Below are 26,499 nucleotides of genomic sequence, written 5' to 3' on the forward strand. Positions count from 1 at the left end.
ACAAATACCGGAATTTTGACCAGAACAGTAAGTTATAATTAGCTATCTTCTTTCCACGCTACTGTGATTTGCGTGGTTTCATTGTTATCGTCGTCGCTAGCTTCTTCGTCAGATGACAAGAGCAGTATTGGGAAGGAAGACGAGCCGTGGAGGGTAGACCCAGTAGATATGAGCTCTTGCAGCGCTGAGATCCAGGGGTAGAAACTATCCCTGCTCTTTTCAGTTTTCCAGTACCTGGAATGGTCCATCGGACGATTAATGTAGGCCAAATATTCTGTTGGGTCATGACTAGGACACAGAGGAATGACACTATAATAGGCGCCTTCATAAGACATTCGATCCACCAAATGTACTACATCGGCAGCTTCATACGAGCCATCCACGATGTAGAGGCATCGGCGAGGAGTTCCGGACATTTCCTCTTCGCAATCGACTAGTACAGTGCCATTAGAATGGATAGATAACTGCTCCAGGTGTGGCCACACTTTCGGTCCTTCTGTGTATAGGCTTTGTTTGCACTGCATATGCGAGTAGCGCAAATAGGAGTCTGGCGACAAACGTCGTCCGATAGTGTGTGATTCGATGACCAACGACACTAACTTAAGAACAGAAATCGAGTCGTCGCGTTTGAACCCAAACGACGAGGGTGCAATGGGCCCCGCGCGTTTACGCGAAGTGTTGGTGAGGCACTGCATGGATATTGCGGCGGCCAGAGTGTCGACAATCGATGGACTTTCTAAGAATTTGAGAAATCTCTTTGTCTCGCGGCTTGTGTATAGAGGGGCCTTGTTGAAAACGGTTAACCTCTCGTTTCCCCAAAGCTGCGCTACTGCCCTGCTGGAGATGCCGAGACAAACAAGCTGGCGTACTGGCTGCCAGTCTGATGTAACGAACATCCGGAAAGTGAACCTAACAAAGAAAAAGGGGCTTCTATCTGGGGCGTGACTGGAAGCGGCGGATCTTGAAGTTCTCGTCCAAGCCTCCTCGATGCCATAGAGGGTATCTGGCACGCAGCGCCACGAGTCCTCCAGGAGAGAGGACATTTCGATCTTTGCCTCCTGGTATGCTTCTTCAGAGGCAAACGAAAGCCTGAATGGATCCACGTCATGCTCCGTTATGTACAGAGCCATGAATCTAGACTCGATCACGGAAGCGTCTCTCACAACTCCTTCTGTATGAAAGAGGTTCAAGTAGTCTCCGCTGGAAATAACTGAGCGTGGCAAAGTCTGAGATAAAATCTCAAGGGGGTCATTCGGAAGAGAAGTCAAGACTGTGGAACCTCGCTCAATAGTTGACAATATATCAGGGTCAGAATCCGGGATGCATTCCGTGGACAGGCTGCTGAGCTGGGCCAGCAGAGACTGCCGATAGACGTCACGGGCCCAGTCAAATATGTAGTCAATAATCAGAAGAAGCTGTAGCGAGCCGTCTTCGCCCGTTAAATCTCCGCTCCACAGGTATACGGTCAACTATCTCAATATCAGAAAGCTGGAAGGCATGACGATACTTCGATGAATGCTTACCCATTCGATGGACCCGCACGAGTCTTTGACAAAGCAACCAGCCACGTTCCACCGCTCCCCAGACCACGATAAAAACCAGACTAGCGGCTCAAACGGGCCACAGACATTCTCACCGCCAGCCTTCCGTAACTCAAGTTGTAGTCTCAACAGGCGCCGAATGCAAAAGGCTGTTTGCATCTCCACGGCTGCCATGTCCCCGTGCTTTCCTGATTTGGCTTCCATTATCAGGAAAGGAAAGAGCAATCGCTCACCTTCGTCATCAAAAGGGCTCACTTCAATTGTGTCCCTCAGAGTTCTGACATTTCCATCACACGCGCTGTGTTTGTTTACGGAGTCCAATACCCTCTTCAAGCTACCTGTGTCTCGCAGCCCGTATATCCTGTCCGGTTCTTCCGATACTTGGCCTCGTCTTCGGCCTTCGATAGGTAGAGGTGGGTCATGTTTAATGGTTGCTTGAGCGCGATCTGAGAACAGCATGTTTACTCCATTCTCGTATCCACTGAATTAGGCCTTAGCTAATTGCAGCTCCCTGCCGTCTATACCTTCTCAACCAACTGAAATGCGTAGCTCGACCTACCTGTTGTAACTCCACTGGTCAACACACCGACATGGCGCACGGCGCCTACGCCTAGCCTCCAAGGATTGAGCAAATGGCTGTGAGGACTGCACCGCGGCTTCAATCTCCGATTTCCAGAGTCTGCTACGACATCTGGGGCTAAATGAGGTTATGTATGTCAGACACGGTCGCACGGCGTCCCTAACGTTGGTCCCACGATAGCTTACCAGGTTACTTCAACCGTAAATCTATGGAGAACCTCCGGTTCAATCGAGAATCTCCACCCGGCCTCATTCTTCCTATCCTGCCTCGATATCTGACTTTGCTGGACTAGGCGCGCTGCCCTCTGCTTCGTTTGACGTCGCCAGGGCTTGTCTATCGAGTCAACAGAGACAGTTTCATTGAATCTCGAATATTTCTGATTCCCAAGCTTCTGAATATCTTCGAATAGCCTGCGGTGAGCATCAGGCCACTGACTGGATTGGGCGGGGCCAAGAAATCGGATATTAAGCTCTTTGGCATAATCCCATCGAGCTCTATATTCCGCTTGATCCATCTTGAAATTTCAATATGCCCAGCAGAAGTGTAGTGTATGTAACCAGAACAGCCCACGTTTTGAAAGGGAAAATCTGCATGGTGGCCCAGGTTGCAGTACTCCAGTGCACTTTGCAGCACATCTCACTGCGCGACAGTCACCAGTATTTCATGTGAACAAGTCAACGGCCCACCTAAGCTGATCTTTATATATCAGAACATTCTGGGCCTGGCCAATAACTCGAGCTCCTAGTCACTAACCGAGTGCTAGTGGTGACCGGTTCTCGTCACTTTGCATCTGTATGCAGCGAGTCTCACACCGCTTGTTAATATGGGGAATATTCGGTCATACACATCACTACTTCAGCACGCAACCAGGACCTCAAACTGGTTCAGCTAAAGGAATAAGAACGGGGCAGCGGAACAGTAAAAATCTGTGTATCTATCGTACAAAAAAGACTGGTGAGGAAAAACATACAACAGCCGGGATTCGCTGGTGGTCACCCACCCAACTACTAACCGGCCGGCGTGTGGCTTGAACGTGGTTAATACCCGGGTGGGTGTCCTCGCGGGTGACGGGGGTGATGCCGCTTGAAAGAGGTGGTGATTAGTGTGGGTGCAATCTAGCGAGGTGGTGATGGCTGGAGAATACATCACCAGCCTGGAGCATACATCACCTTGAGTGAGCCTGATAAGTCCAGGGAGGTGGCGATCCACCTGGGCGCGAAACAGGGCGTTCTGGTTGGGGAAATTTGTCAATCTGAAACACCAAATGATCCACAATCCATGATAGGCTCTGCCTTCCCTTCTCTTCTAAAAAAGCATGAGACTTGCTGCGCTGACATGCTTTGGATGGCTGCCTAGCCCAACTCGATTCCAACCTACCATCTTTCAAAGCACAACCATTCGGGACTGAAAATCAACGCGTTAATCTTAGCGGCTGATCAAAACACACTACTTGCGCACGCAAGAAGACTCGATAGCGAGCGCCAACAAGGAAATCTTCGAAGTCCCCTTCACGGCATCCGTATTCTCGTCAAGATACTCAACCTTCTTTCCCTTCCCAGTGGATGTTGGCATCGCAAAGCCTGGGGAAAGTTCAACTGAGAAGGGGGCCTAGTTTCTGTGGGATCAAATCATCGTTTTTAACAGACTCGATCAACGCCTTGAAGAATAGATTGTCTACAATTGTTTCCCTGGACAATATTTACTTAATGAAGTATGAGAAACAGACCACTGCCAATATTGCAGGCGAATCTGAATAAGGGACGTGAATGATAATTAAGCTTCCTCAACGACAGCTCGCTGAGAAATTTATAAAGTAGGTTACGCACACTTGTGAGACTGTGATTTTTTTTTTTAATGAAACAGACTATAGTTTTAATAGTTAGAAGGTAGCTAGTAAGTGCTTATCAAGTACTTACCTATATGCTGTTTACGAATATCTTGTTTAATCTCTGTATCCATTTCTTAACTGGAAAGTTCAGAAAGGATGATTTATTATTCTTTCTTGCACCTTGGACACTTGCTTGAGAATACTGGATCTTTGAATTGGTTAATAACTAGTTTGTAAACACAAGTGCTGACATCCTTTATTAATTGCTCTGCTTCTTCTTGCGAGTAGCTACTCACTGGAATAACTAGGTATATCCATTTGGATCTGTCCTTGGGTACTCTGGCAAATCATTTGTGTATTCAATATACAGGGTTTAAGGTGGATGAGTTTTTGCATCTGTTAACTAAAGCAGCTTGGCTGGGTTTAAGACTTGAGTGATTCAAAATCAGCTAGTAAGTACTTGGAATGCAGTGTCTGATTCTTACCTCTTCATCCTTCCTTACGTTAAAGGCGACATCTTCCATTTAGACAAAGCTTATTGAGGAGTCTCTGATTCCATATTATCAATGCATACGCCCCTATAAATGTGAATGAGGAATCCATATTCACAACATCTCACTGACTCGAGAGACATTATCAAGAATCTCGGCCTGCCGAGTCGCCCAATATTTTCTACGTTCATGCCATTCTTTGCCAATTCGAGTAGGGTAGTCGTGCAGTGCTTGATTTCTGTAGAAGTACTCCACCCACGCAGAGTAAAGCCGGCTGATGCGTATCCTTTGCATTGTTATCGGTCCTTGCTCTCTCCGAAATTCGTCGCACGTTTTGTCGATCCAGTAGCGAGGTTCGTTCACTGCAGAAGCCGTGGAGGCGCGGATCGGACGATTATTGTAGTCTTGCATTTTCGACGAATGCCACGGAGGTGGACTGCTCCAATTATTGCTCATTGATGAACTCACTCCCTTCCAAGTAGCCCAAGACCATAAATTGTTTTCATTGTCGGTTTCCGGAGCATGAAAGCTAACCATAGTCTTGAGCCAGTTCTCCTCAATGGAGCCATCGTCAATGCTTTGGACGAATTGTTCCATGGTATCATTCAGTTCTGAGATGAAGTCCTTTTCCTCATCGAGAATCTCGTCAATTTCTTCTTCTTCCATTGGACCACGCGAAAATGCTGTTCTCTGACAGCAGACATGAGTAATGCCAGCCCTCTCGAACTCGATTGCTCGAACTAGCTCCGCTAAAGCCTTCTGCGCAGTGGTTTCTCCCCGGGATTCTCTCAACGTCAAGAGCCAGTCCAAGACCCATATATGAGCTGTCGATGCATTCCACCTCTCCGAATAAAGGAGTTTGGTAGATGGTGAACAGCCATTAGGAGAGCAGGGGCAGCGGCAGTTGTCATGCATTAAGGGATCTGCACCATGATGTAAAAGCGTTGCTATTAGGACAATGATTCTCGAAACCTCTTGTAGCATATAAGATGGATCCGCTGAATGGTGGAATATGTCTTGATTCATCCTTTGGCATGCAATGTGCAATGCTGAGAGCCCTCTGTTATCTTGATGGTTGACATTACATCCTCGTGCCAGAATATTGTTGTAGATCAGACAGTGACACCGGGATATTGACGACATGAGAGCAGTTTGACCTTCCAAATTAAAACGATCAATATATTCGTATCCGGCTTCAAATAGGGCGTTCACCTGCGTATCGTGCCAAAGACGATGAAGCAATGTATTTCCGTCCTCAAATAGAAAATGTGGGTTTGCTCCCAAATCGATCATGATCTTAAAATCTTCTGGCCGGCCCTGCCACGCAAGGTGAAGATAGTTGGCCATGAGGCAATGGATCTGACTTTTCAAAAAAGTATCTGAGAAAAGCCCCGTCGTGTGGAAAAAAGTAAGTGCCTCAGTCACCACGTCCCAATGACGCCAGGCCCTGGCGTAATCCAGAAAATCTAAGTGCTGAGAATTTATCTGGTCTACCCCAGCCTTAAGAAGAAGTACGACTGATTCAACGCAGCCATATGCTGCGGCATAAACCAGCGGACTTCTCCCAGAATCATCCGTAATGTCAAAATGGGGCCATACTTCCAGTACGCTCAGGAGCACGCTGGGGCGTAAAACGGCCAGATGAATCGGTGTTTGCCCAAAAACATTTCTGCCTTGAAAAAACTGTGGGCATTGCAGGAACTTCGCGATTTCAGTTGCGGAGCCACACAAAATAGCATCCATGAAAGGCGTCTGTCCCCAAACACCTGATGATAGATCAGTAACTGGCAGTAAGTGAAGCTCACAGGAGGTGGATAGCATTTACCGCATGCATTTTTGGAACATTCCACGAAGAACTTGAGTAGAAAAGGATCTGGCATATCCGTGTATGCTCCGGGAAAGCCGAACAACGGTTCCGCGAACGGCAACTTCGAGAACATGAAGGGACTATTGCATGTGTCTGTAGACAAGTCATACCCCACAGCAATCAATTCTCTAAGCAAAGTCAAATGGGGTCCTAAGCCACTCCAACCTGCGCAGAGAGATAGAAGCCTATACAGTACTTTTATTAGAGATAGAATGCCCCCCCCCCCAACCCCACCACCCCCGATGATTGACGTACGATGTCTTAGTATTCATCGGCGCGCCCCATTCACAGAGCATCTTAAAGAAAGCAATCAGCATATCATGATTGGCGCTCATGCGTACAGATAAGATCCTCTGAAATGGCATCAATTAATTTTCTTTGTTTGCAAATCGCATGAGAAGCATGAGAAATCCAACTTACCTCCAACCAAGTCCTCCCGTCGGGGTCAACATCTTGTGGAGAGACTGTTCCGGTGCTGAACAATTCAAATAGGGCTTCACGGGCTGACTGAATGTCTTGACGATCTGTTTGGCACTTCCAGGAAACTTCAAATGCCGGTGAGGTATGCTTGACCAGCTGTTGCATCCGCAGATTTGGAGTAATTGAGAAGCCAGAATTTCCCCATGAAAGATCCAGGCTCGCTTGGAAGGCCCAGGGTATACCGAGCCAATACAATCCCATAAACTGTGAGAATCGGTATTGCTTCTTGTTCTTGTAATAGTTTGCAAGGCTTTTTGAAGTCTTCTGGGACATTGGCTTTGTAGCCCATATGTTTTTGCTGTCAGCCACAAGCCCGCCTGTTGACCTGGTCGTGGATGCGGTCAAATTCTCCGAAAGAACAGAGTTTTGACTCAGCATGGGCTTCATCATGACCATGATATAGTCTGAAGAAACTGTGCTTTGAAACAACAACAGCTTCTCTATGTATCCTGAGAGATTGGAGTGAATTTTCTTCAGGGCCTTTTCATGCTTCAGACTGCAAACCGCTTTGCGACTTCTTATCATCTTGGAATCGTCCTGGGCGGGTGCCACCTTTGCGAGGATATCCTCGAGCAAGATCATTTGTGAGTTGCATTCGTCAACGAAGGACTTCAGCACGGCTGAAGTCATTGGGTTGTAGTGGCCGTGATCAATGTGAAACTGTGTGCGTCGCAATGCCTCGATGAACAGTGGCAAATGCAGTCTGATACCTCGAAGGGATTTCGGTACTTCGTCAACGAGGTGGAGGTAGTGGTTGAGACGGTCGAAAACTTTGATTGTGAAATCTACCAGTTGGATTGTTGATGCAATTGCACCCACGATAGTGATGGCTTCTGCCATCTTGATATTTCTCAGCAACGCTGAGGACGAAGGTGGCAAAATTGTATCAAGATAACCTTATGAAAGGATGAAGAAAAGTGCTTTCTGGCAATCTTCAGGGAGGGTTAAGATCCGAGAAGGCTGTAACAACCGAAGAACAGGGCCAGAGCATCTAATACATATAGCTGTACATCTGCGAGGCTGAGAGGAAATGTCAAGAAAACCAAACCTAGGCTGAGACATGGCTTACAATGAATGTCCATCATCCAATCTAATAAGGCGGAGTCCTAGCTCCTTAGAGTGAGTCAGTTGCCGCCATAGTCAGGCTCCCTCAATACTTGGACAGATCATCAGTTATTTTCAATCACTTCCGGCGCCAAAATTATCAGTCAAAGAAGAGAGATTGAGTGCTTTCAACGCCACAGAAACGCGAACGAGTCAGGTAATTCTTGTATTTAGCAATACTCCCGTCAAATAGATCTAGTGCTGGCAGTTTCAGACCGCAGGGCTAAGAGACCTAATAACGGAAGAGAAAGAGGCGAAGAAGGGAAGATGTATAAGTAAGCATAAGAGGAAAGATGTGATTGAAGAGGGATATCTCTGCGGGGAAGGAAAAAGAAAAAAAGAAAAAGAGAGGAAGAAAGAAAGAAAGAGGAAAGATGTAAGATGTAAGATAATCAAAAACTTCAGATTTATGAAGGAACTGGCAGGCCTAAATCAAGTGAGGTAGGCTGAGGCAGCCATCTAAAACATAGCGCCGCAAGCCCGCAACACATCATAAACTAGCACTTCCAAAAAGAGGAAAGATCCGAATCCCAACTCATATCTCATCCCTCATTGCGCTCCCGGTGCCGTCAATTCGGACCAAAGTTGGCCTTCATCCAGTACTCATGGCTTGCCTTGGAACAGAGTAAGTGCCCTCCAACCGAGACATCTACATATGCCCTTTAGCATGGGCATGATTGATCATCAAGATGAGAGTAGGACTATAAAACCCGAAGCTAACGAACATAGCCCACCCCGCGAGCGCGCCTTCCTTATGGCGGAAGGGGTCGACCACCGCACGGTCAGTCCAGCGGATGTGGATTTCTAGGTCGCTTCGCAGGGGGTTGACCGGCGCTGGCGGGCTGCCCGTGCTGGTATGCCCCGATACAATTAAGCCGTTGGTGTGGGTCCGTCTCATCCAATCAGAGACGAGCGAGGATTCTGCCTTGCTGGACAGCAGAGCCGCGCGGTAGGGGTGCGCCCGGGGGCGCCAGGGAGGGTACGCTGCGCATCAATAGAATGTTGGATGCTCTTAGTTTCGCTGGAGATCCGTTTTGCGGTGTCTTTGAGCATGGTTTTGATATCATGGACCTCCTTAGCAAGCTGGGCTGCGTCGCCATCGCGTGCCTTCACCGTGAGGGACTCCACGGTGCCTAGGAGCGACCAGAACATCTCAAAAGGGGGAAGACCCCTAGTAGATTCCGCAGTGCGTTTCAACTGAGATACTGCATCTAGTAGCTTCGTTGAATGGGCGCGTAGATCAAGGTCGTTAAAGGTATCGAAGGGTAGGTCAGGCCACGGTGACGCATTTACCGCCGCCACAGCCCCTTTCTTCTTCTTACCACCCATTGCACCGCAACAAGCGAGAAGAAGAAGAAATTACCACTCAGAACTGATCAAGGGTAAAGTTAAATATAACTTTCAACGGTTTTCGGCTCGAGAACAGCCAGGTGTGGGTGTTTTGGGTGTCGCCAAAGAGTGTTCCAAATAAGGTATCCTGGACTAGGAAAATGTCTGCCTCAAATGATAGCAGTAGGTCGAGGGCAGGGCCGCCCCTTCCAATATTAGCCTGCACTATCTTCATAGTTCTGGTGATGGGAGGGTTTGATTTGCAAGCTCCTGGGCAAGCTGGCTTGAGGGCTGATGGGGGGTATGTGGACTACTAGCTTGGTAGCTAGAGGCTATCTTAGCTAGTTGCTGTTGAAAGGCAAGTCAGCTAGCCTTATGAACAGCGGCTAAGGTGTCCTTTGCAAGGCAGATAATAGAACCCTTTTGTGCATATGGTCTAGCAGGGCACTTTTAGTAGTCTGCTACATGTGGGCCGCAGCAGTTCATGCACTGCATGTAGTAGGTATGCTCTTATTTAGAGGATCCACAGGAGATACAGTGCTCACTAGAGCAGCAGGCTTATATATCATGGAAGCGGTGGCAGTGGGTACACTATATTATTCTTTGCTTAGGGCAGGTAGGCTGTAATAGGCCAGAGGAGCTAAAGAGTTGCAAGGCGCGACATGGCTTCTTTGGAAAGGCTATGACTGCTATGATTAAGTCCTCCTCTACAGGGTGCTTAGAGGGCTTAGTCATAAGCAGCTTCATACCAGTTAACTATGCGCTCTGCTTCTGTACTAATATCATTAGTTATGGTGGGTGCCCATCCCTCTAGGGTCCAGAGCTGCTGAGGGATCCTAGGGACTGCTACCTGATAGAAACTAGTTGCGGCCTTAAAGTTGCTGTCTCCTGCTAGCCTGCTTGCCTGTAGGGAGAGTAGGAAAGCCCTGCCTTCTTCAGTGGCTGAGATTGCATATCCTGTAGCTACAGCCTGCACTCATGTAATTTCACCAGGAATTTTCTCTGCCAGGGTGACCCGGATACCATGCAGCCTAATAGCTTGTAGGCTGGAGGAGACTAGCAGCCGGAGAAAGAATGAAAGATACAGGAGTCAGCTTCGCTTTCCTGCTGAGGCTGCTGCTGGGCTGGCTTTTGTGCCTGCTGTTGAGAAGCTTGCACATGGTATTCTTGAGTAATAGATTGCCAGTTGTCCTGGCTAGCTTTGGGGGCGGCAACTGAGGCCCAGGTTGAGGCCTGTAAGGTCTTTTTAGCTTGATATGCCTGCGCCTGCTGGGGGCGTGCTATATCAGGCTTTGCCCCTTGCTGTGGGGTGTTGTGGTTTGCCAGGGTAATAAACCTAGCTACAAGCCCTCTAGCGAGCTCTTTGGGACGACCTTGTAGAGAGGAGATGGTTGTCTCAAGTGCCTCTGCAAGGGAGGTTAGTGCCAGCTTCCAGTCACCTAGGAGCAGGAGCTGGTCGTTTGCTGCTGCGGTAGCCTGCTGGCATATCGATCCAGGGGCCTGCGTGTTGGATATAGGGGCCGTTATCGCCGTAGGCATCCTATAGGGGGAGAATGGCGCCCTCCGTTTCAGGGAGATGCGGGGAGGGGGGTAGGGGTGGAAGGTCCCAATAGCGGACCAGAGTTTTCGAACAGGCCGCGGAGTCCCTGGGCGGGCTTCATCCACAGGAGGATCGTCTACCTCCATATCTAGAGGGGGAGAGCGATCGGTATAGACGGTATAGATCGATGATAAACAATGTATGAAGTTCCTTTTGATTGACTTGTGACGCCGGACTTCTATGTGCGTGGAATCCGATGTGGAAACGTGAAATGTAACAATACCTGTCACAAATTAAAGATCAGGTGACCCAAAATTTTACACGGGTTTCGGGTTCCTTCTTACTGACCCAATGTTGTGTATAGCAAGTCGATGAATTCTGTTTTATACAACTTCCATTATTTGTGCCCGAGTTGGCCAGATGTGACTCAGAAATTCATAACGTCCTCAAAAACTCTAGTTGGCCGCCCAAGAGCTCATCACAGTTCATATCCTTCAAGAAGTTCATGTGGCATCTGTCCTTGACAATCTCGTACCTCTTCTGTGGCGACTGAAGGCTGTCAAAGAAGCTCCGGTGGAATGCGGGCGGCACGATCCAGACCGATGCTGGAGGTCGACCTGCTTCTCTGAATATTATTATGTGGGAAGAGAACTTGAAGTATGATATCTTTTTCCCTTTAGCTAATAAAAATTGATAGCATTGGATACTGGTGACCAGGATTATGTAGCTCAGAGACCATATACCTTAATTAACTATGATCCCTGATAATAAAAGTCTTATTATTACTAACCACTATATTAATCCAACTCAAGTCAACTCTGGGATGTATGATGAAAACTAAATCAAGCCTGCCTGCCCTTCATTAGGAGGAATAATATCTATTATATCTTATAGTTAGGGCATATTCTTTACTTTAATATATAACCTGGTTTTATCTCTTTATTTAGATTATTTACTTTATCTTATTATTAATTAATTAAAGACTGGGAGTGCTGTTTTTAGCTTATATATTTATAATAAGGTGGGAAAGATATAAGTCTTATACCCTAGTCCTGTCTTAGGAGATACTAGGGGTACCTATAATTTATCTATTATCATCCTAGATGGCATGTAGAACTGCATATTATTATAGATATATGCTAGTCCTATCTATCTCTTCTATTTTACTCTCTTATTTTTTGCCTAGCTTCTGTTAGGTATAGGGCTAATTAGAGTTGCATAACCGAACCGCTAAAATCGAATCCGACCCTCACCGAACTCGCAGCGGTGAGGGTTCGGTTCTAAGCCTATGGAATCACACTGGTTTCAGTTTCCCTAGGTTGGAACTGATTTGAGTTCAGTTAAAACTGTTGGTTTCAATTTTTGAGGTTTTATTGGATTCGACTAACCAACCCTCACTGTTTTGGATAGAAATCACTAATTTCTAGGATCTATCTAATAATATTAATATCACTAGATAGCCCTAGATCTAGGCTATCTAAATATATAAATATCGATTCAAAATACCTAGTGGTTAGTGAGATAAAAGGGAATAATCATTTCTATCATAGGTTGGTATGAAAGTAGTGGTGGTTTATATATATATATACATCAACCTTCAATAATCACTATGATCTAAGGATGATTTTAACCACCACCCATTCAGCCCTATAGATATCGAATCGATATTTTAGATATAGATTATTATGATGATAAATACTATATATTTCATATAAAAATATTAATTTTCTATAAGTATAGTGATAGTATGGTAGATAGTATAGCAGTTAATAATTATTTGAAATTTCAGAACAGCAAAAATTCACCAAATGATAGCGGTTTAACTCGCCTGAAATCGAACCGAATCTAACCATGGTTAGTTAGTAGGGGCCTAGCTAGGCCTAGCTAGGCCTAGTGGCGGATTTTACAGTGAAACTCGAACTAAATCAGAACGGATCAGGTTTGGTTCTGATTTCTAAGATTTGGACTCGAAATCGCAGCGGTTCAGTTCCAACTAGTTTTGAACTCGCCCGAACTCAGACCGAATGCAACTCTAGGGCTAATAGACTATCTATATAACATTAGTTTAGAATCCTTAACTATAAGACTAGGGATTAAGAGCCTCTTACATCAGTTCATGCTAATAGTAAGATAATTCTTAGAGGCCAAGGACGCCATGGAACTTAAAGTATAATAAGGGTAAGCTAGAGATGATTTCTACTATATATATAAGTAAAGAAAAGGACTTATAAGAAAAAAGCATAATCTATTATTAAAATATAAAAAGCTTTAAAGTAAAGATGTGTATGAACTTAGCAGGAGGGTAATATCAGGTAGCTATTATAGAGATGCAGTCTGTTATATATCCTAAGATACTCTTGAGATTGTGATAAGACTGATAATATATATACCCTTGTTATTAATTAGCTATACTAGAGCAGTGTAGGAGGCTAATCACCTAGCCTAATTAAATCAGGTTTTAGCTGATCAAAGATATATTTTAATATCTAGATATTGCCTAGTAGATAGAATAGACACTGCCAGAGCTAGTCCTATAAGAGGAAGTATTATAGGATACTTAATAATTCTCTAGAACTCACATTGCTATTTACTTTTTATAATATTTAAATACCTGTAATTCCCTCTTTACTATAGTGCTTCTAAATTAGGGCTAGGTAATAAGTTACTAGATTACTCTTAACTTAACTCTTAGGAAGTATTAGAGTCTTAGAGCCATCCTATTATAAATCTAGATATACTAGTATCTAGGCCCACCCCTAGCTAGGTTAATACTATATCTATATCCCACTAGAACTCTCCTAGACATCTGCTAAGTAAAGTAACTAAGAAGGAAAGGTTTATATAGGCCCTTATAAAGCACAAGACTCTATATAGCTAACTCTTAGGATTCTAGGGCTGTACACCTAAATAAGGCTACAGAGTTAGTGCTTATTATCTAGCTACCTAGTTTTATCTAGTTTACTAATACATGATAATAGTGTTTTAATCTTGCAGCTAGCAGCTGAAATAAAGAATGAGTTAGGGAATATAGAAAGGAGGCTTAGTAATCTAGAAAGAAGAGCTAATAGTTTAGCTAACTTAGTAACCAGCCTTTCTAATCTCCCTAGCTATATTAATTAGTAGATTAATAATCTCTTAGATATAGTTACTAAAGAGAGCTAGTAGATTAGTAAGGTAGTTAAGATAGTTAACTTTATAATATAGTAGTTTAGGCCTCTTCTTACTTATCTAGCTAGGAGGCTGGGTAGCAGCTAGCCTATATCTTTATATAAGATATTAACATAGGTTAGAGAAGAAGGGGTTTATATAAGAGGAATAAGATTAGAATACTTAACTATAGAAAGGAGTTTACTATTTACTTCTTCTAAGGAAGAAGAGTAGGTCTTATTAAAAGAAGTATAGAATAGTATGCTTTCTAATCCTAGTTAAGTAACTTAAGTTTAATATAGTCTTTATCTAGAGCTAGGTATATTCCTTATTAAGCTAGATAAATAATAGCATGGTATTTTAATACAGTGGTAAATTTAGGTTCATATAAATAGAAGGCTTGAATACAGCAAAGGTTTGTAATTTATTATGTAAGTTATATTATATATTTTAGAATAAAATTCACTGTTAGAAATTTAAGATTATTCTACAGTTCTAGTGTGCCTAGGGTACCCTATATATAGTATATATATCTAGCCTCTCTTATTCCCCTATTAGATTTCTAATGATCCTTAATACTTAATGTAAAGGGTGTATTATAAATATAATAATATATTATAGAAGTATAACCAGCAGCTAAGGCTTCCTTACTATAAAAAGAAGAGGTATTAAAGTATCCTTAAACCTATACTTCTCTAAAGTCCACACCCCTTTGCCCCATTAAGAGGAGTTAATCTTGGTATTATAGATAGTAATAGAATATATTTATTAGTAGAGTTCTTACCTCTGTAGGGCAACTTCCTAGTGGTATAATACCTAAATTTCATCTACAAACTCTCTCCTAATTAGTGATATTAGAATCCCCCAGCCTAACCAGCTAGTAAAATTAATATCTTAAAGCTTTCTAAGGACTTTCTAGCATCTAAATAAGTATTAAGGAATTATTAGTGGTAGCTAGAATACTATCTTAATAAGGAGAGTACTAGGCTTTGCTAGAAGCTCCATTACTGTATGTAATTAGAAGAATAACTTTTAACCTTATAATAGGCTAAGAATTAATTAGAAATCTCTATCTAATGTTATGCAGATGATTCTGAACTCTTTTAATAAGAATTAGCTTCAGAAAGGAAGAAGGTACAGGATTAGAGTGGCATAACCGACCCGCAAAAATCGAACCCAACCCTCACCGAACTCGCGGCGGTTCAATTCAGTTCCTAGATTGCAAACCCGCACCGGGTTAGGGGTGGTTCTGGGTCGGATCCAGGGGGTCTTCAGTTAAACTACAAAAAACTATTTTGCTTAGTAATCACTAATTTCTAGGATTTCCATAGAAATATTGATATCACTATATAGCCTAGTATCTAGTCTATCTAAATATAAAAATATTAATTCAGAAGATCTAGTGGTTGGTAAGATATAGGGGAATAATCATTTTTGTCATGGGTTGGTATGAAAGTGGTGTAGGTATCTGTATATATATAACTAATAGTCAACAACTACTATGGTTTAGAAATAATTTTTTAACCACTACCCATTCAGCCCTATAGATATTGAATTAAAATTTTAGATATAGATTAAAATAGCTATAATTACTATATATTTCATATAAAAACTATAATATTATATAAGCCTATCTAATAGGCTTAAAGCATAGGCCTAAGGTAGGAGAAATTGAATTTTGAAAACCATTAAAATTTTTATTATTGCCTAGGCATACCGCTGGCCTAGATAGGTTAGTAGGTGCCTAGCTATACCTAGCTAGGCCTAGTGGCGGGTTTTTGCGGTGAAACCGCAACCGAATCACATCAGATTCGATTTGGATTTGATTTCTAAAATTTCAACTCGAAATCGCATCGGTTCGGTTCTAACTAAGGTTGGACTCGCCCGAACTCGCACCAAATGCAACTCTAGATAGAAGGGGCAGAACCCAGGAGCTATAAGGATATAGTAAAATATTAGTATCCTATACTAGGGTTTTAGATTAGCTAAATAAAGACTATAGTATTAACTCTAGTCTTCTTTACTATATAATAGCTATATACATAAGTAGCAGAACTACATGAAGTTTTATTAGATATAGTGGTAAGCTCTCTTACTATTCTTATAGTACTATTAATAAGGAGCTATATTTAATGCCTTTCTCTAGTATTACAGAATATACTTTATATAATCTTATAGTTACTAGGTAATACTAGTAACTTATTAGACCCTGTAGCTTTTTAAAGTAAAGCAGGGTATAAACCTTTCTATAGATTTTTAGCAGACTAGGCATTGCCTATTAACAGGGGTTAACCTATAATAGTATATAACTCTCTTAGTTAATATATAGAGACTGACCATATCCTAAAGGCATTATCTTCCCACCTTACTATTAATAGGTACTTCTTTGACCAGGTTTTTGCATAGGTGAGTTCTAGTTAGGATATATTTAGCATAGATCTTGAATAGGTTTATTATATTATATTCAGTGAATCCCTTTCTAGAGATATATCCTTTATAGTATTGTTACGGCACTGACACAGCCGCGCTAGTGCAAGGCGGATGTGACAGGCAGAAACCTGAGGATCAATGATTACTAGTTAATCCTGGAGTGATCAGGGCATGATCTAGAGGAATACTTAATCTAGATAGGTTCCTACAGAAAAATAGTTCAGTAGTTACTTACTGAAGTATTATGCTTACAGAAGCAAACATGTGACATAGTATATAAATAGTATACTAAGACTATAATATTAGGGTATACAGTATACCACTTCTATATTAAAAATATACTATCAGATATACCAACTAAGGAACTCTGGATATATAAAGATACTTATTTATATTATATCTAGCATTCTTAGTTTTAGTTCCTTATATTTAATAATAATATCTTACTTAAGTATAAGTTCACTAGTCTAATTTGTTAGTTACTCTCTACTATTAGGTATATATACTTAATAGGCCTTACTTCTATCTCTACTATTATTATTCTTATATTATCTTTAGATTACCCTTAATCCTGTCTAGATCATTATATTATTGCATTATTAAAGCTACCTAGTTAGTAGGCCTTAGGTAGGTATTAGATATAGTCTAGGGACTATATCACCCTATTCCTAAAGTAGTTAACTAGCAGAGAATAGCAGAGACAGATCCCAGGGTGTGATAAATTAAATACTATATAGTATAAATTACTTTAGGAAGTTTAATTAACTCTTAATATTAAATATTATAGTAGGAAATGCACTATAAACCCCTACTAGCTTAAATATTAGTTAGGTGCCTGCTATATAATAGCTATAGTCTTTAATAAAAGAACTAAGGGGCATGGTTAAGTAGCTCTAGAAGTATATCTAATAATTAGAAGGTTGACTAGTAGCTAAGTCTATCAAAGTTAGACTATCTAAACTATTTAATAGAAATAGGTCTAAGCTATAAGCATTCCTTATATAGCTAGATATATATATCTATATAAATAGGGAAAGACTTACTACTAAGGTAGAAAGGGTCTTACTTACAGCAACCTATCTAACTAGACTAGTATTTAATTAGTTTAAACTATTTATTAGGGATTACTAAGAATATAAAGAGGATAATTAAGCCCCTAAGACTAATAAAATATTTACTAGCTATAATACTTTTAAGAAGTAATTAGAGGATACTTTTAGTAATATTAATAAAGAAAGGAATACTAAGTAATAATTATAGTAACTTAAGTAAATAGGATCTATAGGGGAATATATATTAAAATTCTAATAGATTATATCCCACCTAAACTAGGATAAGGATATAAATATTATATAATTTAAAGAAGGCTTGAAGCCAGAAATCCAGGAGAAGTTAATCTAGATAGAGTAACTAGATAAGCTTAATAAAATAATTATATAGGTAGTTAAGATTAATAATAAACTACAAGACTTCTATATGCATAGATAAGAATAAAGTAACTAGAATAGCTTTAGTAATAGATATACTATAAACTATTAACTAAATAATAGAAGGCCAGCTTAGCCATAGAGCTAAGGATATATAGATCCTTATAGGCTAAGACTAATAGAGTTAGATATAACTTAATAAATAGTACTCTCTAATAAAGAGAGAGAATAGTAGAGAAAAGAAAAGTTATACTTCTAGTATAGGAAGCCAGGATATATATTAAATACCTATAAATAGTAACCCTAGAAGGGTAAATAGAATAGAAAAAAGTAGCTATATATAATAAAAGAACTTAGTATTATAACTAGTAGAGATAGTTATAACACCACAGGAATCATTAAAATTAATAAGTAACTTAAAAAACTATACTAGGAATATATAAGTTTAAGTAATAAAGAAATTAAAGTTAAGCTTAAAAAAGAAGCCTCTACTAACTATAAAAGTATAAATAATAATTAGCCCACTAAAGACTTAAATATTCTTATAGCTACTAATTAGAAATTACTAAACAGTAATGCAGATAGTCTTATTAACTAGGAAAATATAATACTAGGAGGACTTATTTAATAATAGATAATACTTACTAGTGAAATATATTAGACTATTAGTTCTAATAAAAAGAAAACTGACTAGGAAGAGCTAGATTAAGAGGATTTTCCTATAATAGATTAGGCTATTATTAACCAACCTATTAATCTACTTAATAAAGAGTATAGAACTTAGTAGATAGGCCTTAATCCTAATAAGGAGCAGTCCTATAAGATTCCTAAGATAGCCTATAAATAATCCCTATAAAATAATAATAAAGTAGACTAATATACTATATAGCTATAATAGCTAGATAGAAAATAGTTAGTAGAACTAGAAGCATACTAACTGAATGAAAGAATCCTTAAAAAGATTAAGTAAGGAGTAAAAGGATGTATATATTAAAACTTAGGATATTAGACTTAGGTTAAATCTTAAGAATAATATATAACCTACTATAGTTGATATATGGTATATTATTGAAAATGTAGGAAATAGAATTAAGAGTACTATATAGAACTTTAAGAAGTTTTATAAAAGAAACTACCAGGACTAGTCTATAGGTTATATAATTATAACTAATACCTATATTAATACTTTTAAGTATATCTTTAATATAAAAGCATATCCTGGATCATGTGCTATAGTAATAATTATAGTATCTACTATAATAATAAGTATATAGTGGAATTTTAGCCAGAAATACTAGAAATTATAAAATAGAATAATACTTATCTATGCTAGAAGCTTAAATGCTCTTATAAAGGATATAGAAGATATCTAGAATATAACCTAATATACTAGATAGCATGCTTTAAGGAGTAATATATTATATATTATAATAGGAAGCTAGAGGGAGGATATTTCCCTATACCACTATAAAATACCAGGGCACTATAATAGGAAACCTAATACCTTATAGTAATAGAGGTGTAATATACTAAGCATCTAAAGCTAGATGCACACATCCTTAATTAACTAGCTAGAATAATAGTTAATTTAGGAGTAACTAGAAATTATATACACCTAGAATTTATAAAGAAACTAGGGCTGCTAAGGAAAATAAAAGTAGTACCTAAACTAATTATAAGTCTAAATAGAGAGAATTTAGGAACTCTTGTAATTATAACTAAGTTAGGACCAGTTCTAATAGTTATATTAGGATATATTAAATATCTAAACTTTGATATTATACTAATAGGATGGTATAATATGGTGTTAGAGATTCTATGGCTTAGGAATTATAACCTAGTAATTAACTAGAATATAAATTAAATCTAGTTTAAATATAAATACCTATAATAGGACTAGAGTTAAGGGGAAACCAGGGCCTTATAGTATATTAATATAAAAAGAAAGAATAATAGTACTAAGTAGTTAAAGGGTAAACTAAAAAGAACAGTAACTAGCTAGAAGATAATAGTAGTACTAGTAGTAATAAAACCATTACAGAGGATTATAATAATAGAACTACTAGGATGGGTGCTAGAGTAAGATAGTAATTATACTAATATTATAACACCAGAAAGTAATAGAGAGGATATCTAGGGACTAGAACCTGGAATAAATAATCTAAGGAAAAATAATCCTAGGAATAGTATTCCTAGGAATACTTTTGTCCCAGAACCCTACTTATTCTTAGTAATAATAAATCAGGACCAGGGTAATCCCAAGGAGATTAGTCCTAGGAATACTAAATCTAGAAATAACTAATTAGGGAATAAATTAAAACCAGAACTAACTTTACCCTAGGAATATTTAAAATTTAGGATATTATTTAAATAACTTAAGTAGTATGCCCTACTAGAATATAGTAAGTATAATTATTAAATTCCTCTACAGGAAGGAAAATTACTAATATATAAAAAGATATACTAAATATTAGAGAAAGAACTATAAGTACTTAAGGAGTATATTAATAAATAACTATAACTAGGGAAGATATAACTATTAAAATTACTAGCAGGGTATGGTGTACTCTTTACACTAAAAAAGGACAGGAGTCTATAGCTTTATATTAACTATAGACTACTAAATATAATTATAATTAAGGATTATTATCCACTTCTATTAATTTATAAAATCTAAGATTAAATTTAAGGAGCAAAATAGTTTATAAAACTAGATATCACTAACACCTATAATCATATTTAAATTACAGATAGTGATGAATAGAAAACAGCATTTAGAATAAAATTTAGATACTTTAAATACTTAGTTATGCTATTCAGGCTTACTAATACACCTATATTATTTTAAAGATTTATTAATAAAGTATTACAGGACTACTTATACTCCTTTATAATAGTCTATCTAGATAACATCCTTATCTTCTCAAAGAAGGAGGAAGAATATATAAAATATATTAGTTAAGTACTAGAAAAGCTCCAGAAAGTGAAAATTAAACTAAAGCTAAAAAAGTATAAATTCTATATCTAAGAGACTAAGTTCTTAGGACACTAGATATCCATAGAAGGGATCTATATGGATTAGAATAAGATTAAAGTAATTATAGAATAGCTATAACTAGAAAATATTAAGCATATTCAATAATTTATTAGACTTATTAATTATTATTAATAGTTTATCAGAGGATACACAGAAATCATATATATACTCTTTAAATTACTAAAAAAATTAAAAGAATTTAAATAGGATAAAGATTGTGATAAAGCCTTTATTAAAGTTAAGAAATAAATTATTAGTATACTAATTCTTATGTAAAACAACCTAGAAAAAGAAAAAACCCTTAAAACTAATGCATTAGATTATATAATTAGAATAAGGCTAATATAACTAGGAGATAACAGGAGACTATAACTAATTATATTCTACTTATATAAATTAATCTAAGTAGAACTTAACTATAATATCTATAATAAAGAATTACTAGCTATAGTAGTAGTATTTAAAGTCTGGAGGGTCTACCTGGAAGGAGTAAAATATATAATTATTATAAAAATAGATTATAAGAACCTCACATTCTTCATAACTATAAAAGAACTAATAAGGAGACAAGCTAGATGGGCTAAGATACTCTTATAGTTTAATTTTAAGATTATCTACTATAAAGGAATAGAAAATGGACAAGCTAATATACTTAGCTAATAACTAGATTATAAACTCTAAGGGAAAACCATCAAGCTAGTAATCCTAAAATAATAAGAAGATAGATTATTAATATATAACCACCATACTCTTACAGCAACTATTAAGCTGCAAGAAGACCTACTTATTTAAAGAATTATTAAAATAATAAAAAAAGATAAAATTATTTAGAAAATACTTAAAAACTTAGTAGAAAATAAGCACATAACTACTAATAAATAAGGGTTGATATACCTATAAGGACTTATCTATATACCTAAGTATATAAGAAGTAAGATTATTACTAGGTACTATAACAACCCAATGTATGGTTATATAGGAACTAAAAAAATAGCTAAAGCTATTTTAAGGAATTATTACTTTCTAAATATAAGAAGGAAGGTATAAGGATACATTTACTAATATAAGACTTATATCTGAGATAAGCCTACTAGGCACTAGCTATATAGTAAGATGCAATCACCAGAGACACTAAAAAAACTATAGGAATAGATTACTATTAACTTTATTAGATTACTACCAGAGTTAAAAGGGTATGATTACCTAATAATAATTACTAACAGACTTATGAAATTCATCTATTTAATTCTAATAATAACAATGATGATAGTATTATAGTTAGTAAGCCTACTTATAGGGTATATAATTATTAATTATAGAATGCTGTGGTATATTATATTAGATAGAGATAAACTATTTATATTAAAATTTTGGTAATTATTAATAGACTTAATAGGAATTAAGCAAAGACTTATAACTATATATTATCTATAAGCTAACAGATAAATAGAATAAACTAACTAAATAGTTAAGTAATACTTATAACACTATATAAATTACTAGTAAGATGATTGGGTAGTTTACCTACTAATAGTATAATTTATATATAATAACACTATTTACTTAATAACAGGGGAAATACCTTTCTTTACTAACTATAGATATAACCCTATATTAATTAGTAAACCATAGAATAAAGTACCCACAGTGAAAGAAGCTATAGATTTAGTAGATATTATTAATTATTTAAGGACTTAACTTTCAAGGGATATTAAATTTATAAACCTTAAAATAGTAATTTACTATAATAAAAAGCACAGGAGTGCTCTAGAACTAAAAAGGGGGGAGAAAGTTTACCTACTCTATTAAAATATTAAAATAAAATAACTAAGTTAGAAGCTAGACCACTAGAAAATTAGACTATTTATTATTAAAGAAAAATTAGGACTAGTTAACTACAAACTATAACTATTAAAAAGTATATTAAAAATTTATCTAGTATTTTATATCTTATTATTAGAACCAGTACTAAAGAATATGAAAATTACTAAAAATATAGAAATTAATAATAACACTGAATAGGAGTATAAAGTTAAGAAAATCTTAAACTATAAGTAAGTTAGCAGAAAACTATACTACCTTATAAAGTAGAAAGGTTATGATACCTTAGAAAATATATAGGAGTCTATTAAGAACCTAATAGGCTGCTACTAACTTATTTAATAGTACTATTTAAAGGGAAATTAAAGTTCTCCTAGAAGGAGGGGGGCATCTAATTAATCTCTATTATTATTTAATTAAAAATAGGATTCTCAGAAGTCATAGCTAGCTATTTAATTTTAGCTATAGGATTAGGCTGCTTAGAAGACTTCTTTTCATCCAGGATCTGTAATAATTTAGTATTATATTCTAATATTTTAAAACCATATTCCTTAAGAAACTGTTATTATTTTTAAAGATAAGAATAATGAGCTAAGGCAGTAATAATCTTTAACTAGACCTTAGCCAGGCAAGCCTGGAGTTGCTCTAACTTAGGATATAATAACTTAAGTTTATTATCTACCTTAATAATATTATTAGTAATCTTATCTTTTATTTATTTTAAAATATCCTACTTCTTTATAGTATAAAACTCCTTCTTACATAACCAACCCTGACGGGTATAAGTTGTATATTTTATATAATAATAAGATTAGTCTATTATATACTCTTAACTAGTGAGCAGGCAATACTCATATAAAAAAGATAATATAAAACTATTATAATAAATATATTCTTCTTATTCAGCACGGACAGCAGGATAGTTATAAAGGGGTTATTAAGGAATATCTAATAATATATTAGTATAATATTTAGGCATAATAGGTAAATATAAGAAAGGAAAGAAATATAGGATATACCTACCTAGGAAGCACTGCCCTTTTAAATTAAGTTTTAAGGATAAAATACTAGGAGAGAGGGAGGTAATATTACAGCACTAATATAGCTATGCTAGTATAAGGTAGATATAACAGGCAGAAACCTAAGGATTAATAATCACTAGTTAATCCTAAAGTAATTAGAGTATAATCTAGAGGAATGCTTAATCTAGATAGGTTCCTGCAGAAAAATAGTTTAGTAGTTACTTACTAAAGTATTATACTTACAGAAGCAAATATATGATATAGTATATAAATAGTATGCTAAGACTATAATATTAGGGTATGTAGTATACTACTTCTATATTAAAAATATACCATTAGATATACTAACTGAGGAACTCTAGATATATAAGGATACTTATTTATATTATATCTAGCATTCTTAGTTTTAGTTCCTTATATTTAATAATAATATCTCACTTAAGTATAAGTTCACTAGTCTGATTCATTAGTTACTCTCTACTATTAGGTATATATACTCAATAGGCCTTGCTTCTATCTCTACTATTATTATTCTTATATTATCTTTAGATTACCCTTAATCCTGTCTGGATCATTATATTATTGCATCATCAAAGCTACCTAGTTGGTAGGCCTCAGGCAGGTATCAGATATAGTCCAGGGACTATATCACCCCGTTCCCAAAGTAGTTAACTAGCAGAGAACAGCAGAGACAGATCCCAGGGTGTGACAAGTATTCATTCCACTACTATAAAATATACTTAGATTACTTTGCCTGAAGCTTTTTTACTTTCTATATATATAGCCTGGATTATTCTTCTGCTAGTAATTTATAAATGCTAGGCTGACCTGCAATCCTTTATATAAGGTTAGTAATCCTTATATTTAGGCCAACAATTTCTTTATTATGTTTAAACTCGGATAGTGTCACAGTGTTAAGGTAAAGAGGGATATTTAGATTATAATAGTATGCCATGCTCTATTCTATATCTTAATACTTATAGTCTGGTTCTATACTATACTCAAAGCTTACATATCTAATTGCTTAACCTAAGCCTGATATTTAAGGAAGGTATTATAATTTTAATAGTTAAGTGTGGGGCTTTTCAATTTTCTCTTCTGGTTGTCACAACAAAGAATGCCCCCCACAAATTTCTCCGTTACCCCATGCTGATATTATATCTCGCATGCAGGGTTGTGGTGAGGTATCCACCCTACATGAGGATTTTGACCCCGTCTCAAATAAGTGGGGTAGTCGTCTCGCTTCCGTTGGGACCGATCACATCCAATTAGTACCGAACAAGCTTAAATAAGAGGAGGCTTAGCAAGCTAACAATGCTCGGACACCCTAGCTTGGCTTCAATTTTCCCCTGAAACAATCCACTCCGCAAGGCAACATAGCCGCTGGGAACAAAATCAGATTCTGCGCGAAGTGATTGTGCCCCTTTTTCTTTGGGTGGTTGTTTGTTCACGCTGTCCAGCTTATTCCTCCAAGACACAGGCACGAGCAATTCTATAAGCATAAAACCAGCACGACCGAAATGACGCGACCAGTCCGGCACTGGCCGGGTGGCATACCCTGCAGCATCAAACCGCACCCCGAGGATGACCTGTCCCTTGACCAGATGAAGGAGGAGGTCAAGGGGTGGCTGCTATTTGTCCGAGTATTATTGTCTTTCTACACACTGTCTGAGGGAAACCAAGGGACTAACACATCACTAGGAGAATTGGGTTCGTCGTTCCGAGGCCGATATCGCGGAAGACGATAGGGATTATGAATTGCGCCAACGGCGGAAGCTCGTCGAGCAATGGGCGTCCGCAACACAGGAGTTCCGGAATGTATGCAGACCTTCTGCTAGGGATAAGTTAATTTCTGCTTACCTGGTAATGTAGAGTTTCCATGATCGCGCACCCATTGGCCTTCCGGGAACGGAGAGCCATAGTGAGGTCTTGGGAGGGTTGCGATACCCGGCCGAGGCCCTAGAGCGCATAAACGACACCCAACAGCTCTGCGACCTGCGAGGTGTCATTTCACTTGTACCAGTGGATCCCACGAACCCCATCAATCGAGCGCGATGGATGAAATTCGTCATTCTGCTCTATGGGTATGGTATGGAGATCACTCACTGTTTACAAACTCGTTACATGCCCTCAGAAGCTGTGCCAAACCCAGTCACCGTGAGAGGTAATGGTAACCTTTCCGTTCAAGATTTCCTTTCCTGGCTGTATCTCGAAACTGCCCTTTTTAGCTCAATATACCTCACTCGCACCGGGACAATTCTGTATCTTGGGGACACAGGCCCATTTGCGCTTGTTGATGAGGAGGGGCTACGAACAGGCCGACTTTCCCTGACTTCATTTATGGCCAATGGTGACGTCGAGGACTCTATTCTTATTCGGCCTTTCAATATGCACAAGCCTTATCTGCAATATGGGACGCTTGGGAAAGGACTAGACGATGTGAAGGGTACCGAGGGGGCATTCACACCTCAGAACAAACCGTGAGTTTACCTAATTCTGGCTTTTACTGTAGAAGTATACTAAGAAACAATCTATCTGTCTAGGCTCAATATGGATTTACCTATTCTCGACATCCTGTGCAATGCCCAAGCGGCGGACGAACTCGTCGGTGAGATGGCCTTAGGCGATCGCGATCAATGGGAAGAGGATGTTGAACGATACGCACCCGGATTCTTGGCCCTAGAAGCAATTGGAAGGGTTGCAGAGTACGATCTGAGCCTTCTCACGCCTGGCGGTGACCTTGGAGGTGGTGTGAAACGAAGAATGCTCGGGAAAATGGCATCTGGTGTGCACCCCCGCTTTAGAGTTCTTCCTGGGTTGCGCTTTAAGGATATATAATTGTAAACTTGTGTATC

At 38.3% G+C, this 26,499-nt stretch overlaps 5 protein-coding genes across 5 annotated transcripts; 1 reads left to right on the forward strand and 4 right to left on the reverse strand.

Moving 5' to 3' along the window:
• Positions 1-38: 38 nt before the first annotated feature.
• On the reverse strand, positions 39-2,635 carry ALT_1019 (uncharacterized protein; the record flags this gene model as incomplete). Its single annotated transcript, XM_033564129.2, has 4 exons — positions 39-1,469; positions 1,524-2,022; positions 2,101-2,238; positions 2,307-2,635. 4 exons carry the CDS (start codon positions 2,633-2,635, stop codon positions 39-41), a joined length of 2,397 nt encoding a protein of 798 aa, XP_033420020.2.
• A 1,919-nt stretch (positions 2,636-4,554) lies between these two features.
• On the reverse strand, positions 4,555-7,627 carry ALT_1020 (uncharacterized protein; the record flags this gene model as incomplete). Its single annotated transcript, XM_033564127.2, has 3 exons — positions 4,555-5,227; positions 6,563-6,660; positions 6,728-7,627. 3 exons carry the CDS (start codon positions 7,625-7,627, stop codon positions 4,555-4,557), a joined length of 1,671 nt encoding a protein of 556 aa, XP_033420018.2.
• A 1,158-nt stretch (positions 7,628-8,785) lies between these two features.
• Positions 8,786-9,220, reverse strand: ALT_1021 (uncharacterized protein; the record flags this gene model as incomplete). The annotated part of the gene is made up of 1 exon (XM_033564126.2): positions 8,786-9,220. The coding sequence occupies one exon, from the start codon at positions 9,218-9,220 to the stop codon at positions 8,786-8,788; it is 435 nt and encodes a 144-aa protein (XP_033420017.2).
• Positions 9,221-10,276: 1,056 nt separating this feature from the next.
• Positions 10,277-10,906, reverse strand: ALT_1022 (uncharacterized protein; the record flags this gene model as incomplete). The annotated part of the gene is made up of 1 exon (XM_033564125.2): positions 10,277-10,906. One exon carries the CDS (start codon positions 10,904-10,906, stop codon positions 10,277-10,279), a length of 630 nt encoding a protein of 209 aa, XP_033420016.2.
• A 14,258-nt stretch (positions 10,907-25,164) lies between these two features.
• ALT_1023 (uncharacterized protein) lies at positions 25,165-26,482 on the forward strand (the record flags this gene model as incomplete). Its single annotated transcript, XM_033564124.2, has 4 exons — positions 25,165-25,287; positions 25,346-25,462; positions 25,517-26,124; positions 26,188-26,482. The coding sequence occupies 4 exons, from the start codon at positions 25,165-25,167 to the stop codon at positions 26,480-26,482; spliced, it is 1,143 nt and encodes a 380-aa protein (XP_033420015.2).
• Positions 26,483-26,499: the final 17 nt, after the last annotated feature.

Source organism: Aspergillus lentulus (genome assembly GCF_001445615.1).
Source record: "Aspergillus lentulus DNA, contig: Alt01, strain: IFM 54703, whole genome shotgun sequence".
Taxonomy (NCBI): Eukaryota; Fungi; Ascomycota; class Eurotiomycetes; order Eurotiales; family Aspergillaceae; genus Aspergillus; species Aspergillus lentulus.